Genomic DNA, 5624 nt, shown 5'->3' with positions numbered 1-5624 from the left:
ATGATTGAATCGAAATGCCATCGGAAATGGATTCAAATCGTATAAAAGGGCCAAAATATTCAGCGAAATGCTGTGTGTGACACAGTACCAAATTGGTTGCACAGATTTACTTGAGTATCGCGTGCACTGGTGCCCGAGATAATTACTAAGTCTATCGGTTCAGTGACACTCGAGACATTTCGACTGTATCACTTTAAATGGGAGGAAAAGCCAGTACAGTTCAGTTATCGGAGATTTACTGGACGTGAGTGGGGATATCCGCCTGGTGGCATAAAACTTGTGTTATAGTAACGACGCGCAAGGGACAGTACCAGTCAACAAGTACGTACGAAACATTATGCCCCGTCCCACTGGATCGGGGGTAATGACGTTTTATGGTTTCCACAGTCGGCTTACACAATTCAGGTCTAAATGATATATACATTAACCGCAAAAACCGTCAGTCAATTTAGGTCAATAGTAGCCCTCATGTAGGGATGTCGAACCCTCGAACTATAGTCCACCCGCGTCCAGCCTTTCTGCGGTCGGTGTAAGCATCAGAAGAAACAAACAACGTGCAATGAATTTTACAAAAAAAAGAAATATACCAACACTTTTTATACTTTATATACTTTTGTTTCGATATTTTATTCCTTTCGTGTTTTACAAGGAATCTTGATTTTTTCGAAAAAATCTTCCAACGAATTCGTGTACATATATATTATTTGCACCGGAACTGCTTTTTTTACATAACGTTATTCACTATATCTGTACAGAGGTGATGCTATAATTTGGAATGACGGACAAAACAAATTTGATACATGCGAATTAACCTATGTGTGACCTATGTTGGAATTCTGAATTCCCATTTGATAAGATCATCACCAAAAGCATTAAAATAGTTTTACTAAAAGTTTGTCGGAGGTTTATCTGATTTTTCCTTCGGAGATCATCCGGATCATTCTTATGTCAGATTTGGATAGATTTTTTTCAAGACTGACAAAAAGTTTCTAGATATTTTCTGAGCGAAAATGTTCTTTATAATTTGCTTGCCAAATTCTCCATCTCATGAGGTATACATAAAGATAATGCCTCTTTTTAACATCTCAATGATAAATACATGCCGCAAAAAATAATGAATTCCTCTTCGAGACAAAATACAATAAAGAATTCAATGAGGTATCAACTCTAGACAGACCGACTATAAAATATAAAGTTATCTTTTCTACTTTGCTAGACAAATAATAATGGTTATAGGTATACGTAGTTTTACAACAATTTAGATTGTTGGTTTCTTTCTAGCTTTTAAATATATCCGAGTACATTTTAACGTAACAACGATACCAATCGTATTATGTACAACTGAACTTCAGCTTCTGTGAAATAGACCGCAACAGTTCACATCCGTTTACCAGTTCAGAGACGACTAACTCAAAACATGATTTATTTCTTTGAGAACTATAGTCGAAATTACGAATCATATTTTCAATGAAAGCTGTTTTTTGTCTTTACAAACAAACTATGTATTGAATTTATCGTTATTACACTTAAACGTGTTATTCGACTTAATGAGTTTCAAAACCTGGCTTAGATAAATTCAATTCCATCATAACAAAGATTCCAGTTCAACTTTGAATAATAAATAATGAGGTTTGCACGTTTGGTGACTTTCATTTCGTGGCCATGTCTATACAAGTTTGTAGTCTAATCGTTACTTCTGGCAATAGACAGTTTGTAGTTACCAGACTGGCATCTTGAAAGAAAGACCTTAAAACGATTGTATTTTCCTTCGAGCCGTTGGCTAAACACGAACTAACCTAGACACTGATTTCTAACGTGTATGTCCTTGGTGTTTTACACGATTCCTCCTGATTCCCTATTACTTTATAATGTTACAAGGCGGCGACGACGAGGAAGAATCCGATGAATGAGTTTTCGGTGGGGAGGCGATCTGCGAGTTGCCGGTGACGTCCGCGTGGCGCGATTGCTTATTCAGCTCTTTAATCGCCTGCAGTTCTTTTTTCTCTTTCATTCGCCGATTTTGGAACCAGATCTTGATTTGGCGTTCGGTGAGGCATAGTAATGCGGACAGTTCGACTCGACGTCGCCGCGTAAGATATCGATTGAATTTAAACTCTTTCTCGAGCTCCAGCGTCTGGTAACGGGAATAGGTCTGTCGGCCTTTTCGCCGCTGGTTGGAATTGGGACCTAGAAAAGAATCAAAAGAGATAACGATGAAGTTAATGATGTATGAATGGACTTGCAAGCGGATGAGTGAACGTATCTGTTTATGCTATCATGTTTCATTGATCGAAAAGCTATCAAATTACATCGATGAAAAATGCATATTCATATGTTTATATACAAAAATATCTGAAGCCTAGGTACAAAAATGGCCTAGATTACTATCATCGTAGTACGCGGTACCCCACTCGCCTACAAAGGTACAATTAGGAGATATATTTTACGTGTTTTCATTAGATAATGATAAACGTTCTATCTAATTTAATTCATTGCTCTATAGCGAGATCAAAAGCTACGGCGCTTTGAAGTCGAATGTATGATTTTTAATCTAACTCGTGAGTTTTTTCCTATGTGTGTGTATTTTCTGATCTAATGCGAGAGTTGGTTGATTTATGGTTTGTACTCGGTGCCGTTTGCTATATAACAACGCGCTCGCCTGCCAGACTGACAGTACCCATGATTTAAGGTGTGTACGTTTCCCTTTAATCCACGAATACATGGTATAATGGAATTTAGCGCAGCGAACGGAAAATCGTCGCGACACTGATGTGCCACGTGACTGAGTGCACATTAGTTCCGCAGCAAATGATGCAGCTCATTAGCCAATAGAACTTCAAAGCGCCGAATACGAATGGCGGTTGTGAAAAAGATGGAGGAAGTGCTTTTCGGTAGATTGCTGTTCCCAGTAAAGATTCAATATAATCCTAATTCGGCAGATCAAAATGCTAATTTGATATGCATAATAAAATGCGCTATGAAATGTTTTTTCTATAATCCAATCGAGGGACAGTTTAAATATACAAATTATTGGCCTTGAACTTCGTGCGTGACACCATAGTTTTATTGGGTAGTAGATTCGAGGTTGTAAAATGGTAATAATTTCAACACTGCTGCCATGGATTAATGTGTATTGAGGATGTACGCGCCTATGTTCGAGGCCATCAGACGAAACCATTAAAAGTGGCCATAAAAACACTGTATAGGTTATAAAACAAGGCGAGACGGTTTTTGAGACTTCGTAAGAGCGAGGTTACGACAGAGACATCTATCTGTAAAGTGTGCAATCAGAAAAGTAAACAACATTCCAATAGAAAGTTCCAATTATCGAAAAAGTTTATAGCTACGTAAAGAAATGCTAATAAATCGACGTTACATCGCAGCATTTTGAAATGTTGGCCAATCGATATGTTGTGTGGTAAATAACTTGAATTGTTTTGAAAATAACTTAGATTGTTTTGATCAATTGATAGAAAGAAGTTTGTCTCATTCATTTTTGTTCACCTATAACCTATAAGTGGGTGAGTTCTCAAGGCTCCCCACAGGGGGGATGAATTGACAAGAACATCTTGAAATGCTAAGGAACCGAGCAATCACGATTCTCACCCGGTCGACGGGGCTCCTGGGGAACTTTAGCATCAAAATTCTATAAATTGATTCGTATTTTGTGAATAAAAGACATGTGAAGACTTTTTCGTGTTACATGGTGTATAAAACTGTCATCAATCAATTAGACAAGGTATATATCGGTATCTTCACGCGTAATAGAGTGATTAACACTTGATTATAACGTGGATTTCCCACAAACTACTTTATGGCCTCTTTCGTCAACCGCAAATGCGGCTTTCCAGGCCTCAATTAACATCTACACAATGACATTTTAGTTAAGCACTTTCTAAAAGAATTGATACTTACCAACTATGGACATCCACGGATAGAGGCTATTTGCCGCACCATTCGCCGTGAATCCTTGGTCGTGGTGGCCGTCCGAACCGTTTTGAGAATGGGTGGAAAGTTCGTGACCGAGTCCGGCCAATTCGCTGAGTTTCATAACTTCACTGTCCGTCTGCGGGTCCAACTGATGACCGTAAATGTTAGCCTGAAACGACTGCTGCCTATAGTCCCTTCCTTGCATGACGCCATAGTTGAGACCAGCGTGATCCGTGGACATGAACGATGGGAATTTCATGCCCTGAGGTAAACAAGAGTCCGGCATCGCGTAAGAATGGGTCAACGAAGCGTCCCCGAAATAGCCCTGCCGTGACACATCTCCGTTTCGCTGATGAAGCTGCAATCCTGACCCAAAATATGAACTCATATGCGCGTGGGACATAGTCTTAATAAGTTAAAAGAGATCCTAACAAGAGTAAACGACTCTGTTCAGCGAGGCTATAGGATTTACGACGTATCCACTAGCCTGTAATTATTATCTAATTACCAACCAGATCATTAATATATGACATAAACCTTCTCCAAACGGTGCAGTCGTAATGGTTAAATTAGGCTGGCACGGTCGCAACAATACGCCAATGGCGTGGCGCGCTGTGTAGTGAAGACATGCGCGTGAAAATGTAGTTCCACTAGAAACGGAGACGACGTAAGAAACTTAGGTTTAACCATCGAACGCCGAAATAAAATAGCATCTTTATGAAAAAACCATCGTTCAAATCGTCATTTAAATGTTTTCTTGAAATTCAAATAGGTCCGACGCAAGTTCGTCTGCTCGTAAAGGACGCATATGATTTCGATGGCTCAGCCATTGTTCGACTAGTATTCTCAGTCGGTGGTTATCGGTTGTCGTAAGATTTCATCGAGCCATCGACGAAGCTCGCTTTTAAAAGCGATGACCCTCGTCGACGTTATTAACGATTTTATGGGCAAATAACGGCTGGCATAAATTCATAACATCAACATCGCCTCTCGTTATGAGTAGATCGTCTGCTTGCACTATATATACTTGTTGATATCGGCAAACAGTTTTACATTTTCTGGCTATTTATTTGCAATAAAGTCCTTTGAATTAAGCGGGTATTGTTAGGCAAACACTGCACTGCAATTACAATTTTCCATCATCCTTTTTATAAAAAAAACGTGAAAAATGCTGGATTAGGACCACTATAGAAAATAAATTTCGTTGGAAATCTTGTCATATAAATATATGGAAATTTATCAATTGTTAGCATCTTTGAATGGTCGAAAATATCATCAGCAATATCAGCTATTGGAGCATTTCTTGTCTAACAAAAATGAACAAAAATGACGTTGCGCGTAAAATGTCTCATTATGAATAAAAAGGTACAGAAATATAAATGATTTTATCATGTCAGACAGATGTCTTTTATGGTAGCTACCGAAACGTTATTGGATATTTGTTTTATTGGAATTCGTGTTCATGCGATAACTATTGTCACAATACGTCATGTAACATCAGTAAAATACTTGAATTATAGATTAGATATAGTGCAGTACATGGCATTGAGCGAGTATAGCGAGATTTCCAACATTTCTAATGCAAATTCACATCCATCGTGCCTATAGATGAAGAGGTGTTAAGAATCATGGAGAAAGTTTTTATTTAGACGGATAGTTAACGAATAGACCGTAAAACTCGCTAATTCCAGTGA

General features: G+C 38.4%; 1 protein-coding gene across 1 annotated transcript; it reads right to left on the bottom strand.

Annotated features, from left to right (window-relative positions):
• Positions 1-613: 613 nt before the first annotated feature.
• On the bottom strand, positions 614-4639 carry LOC141907399 (uncharacterized). Its single transcript, XM_074797022.1, has 2 exons — positions 3916-4639; positions 614-2187 (listed from the first exon to the last, which is right to left on the bottom strand). Exons 1-2 carry the CDS (start codon positions 4331-4333, stop codon positions 1859-1861), a joined length of 747 nt encoding a protein of 248 aa, XP_074653123.1. The 5' UTR covers positions 4334-4639; the 3' UTR covers positions 614-1858.
• Between the last annotated feature and the right edge of the window lie 985 nt (positions 4640-5624).

Source organism: Tubulanus polymorphus, chromosome 6, assembly GCF_964204645.1.
Source record: "Tubulanus polymorphus chromosome 6, tnTubPoly1.2, whole genome shotgun sequence".
NCBI classification, from domain to species: domain Eukaryota; kingdom Metazoa; phylum Nemertea; class Palaeonemertea; order Tubulaniformes; family Tubulanidae; genus Tubulanus; species Tubulanus polymorphus.
The sequence above is the reverse complement of the archived record's forward strand: the minus strand, read 5'-3'. Positions and strand labels throughout refer to the sequence as shown.

Excerpts from the sequence above, each read along its gene's own strand:
- LOC141907399 (XM_074797022.1), bottom strand. The coding sequence starts at position 4,333 with ATGTCCCACGCGCATATGAGTTCATATTTTGGGTCAGGATTGCAGCTT. Across the intron at positions 2,188-3,915 it reads TCCGTGGATGTCCATAGTTG|GTCCCAATTCCAACCAGCGG; the intron begins GTAAGTATCAAT and ends ATTCTTTTCTAG.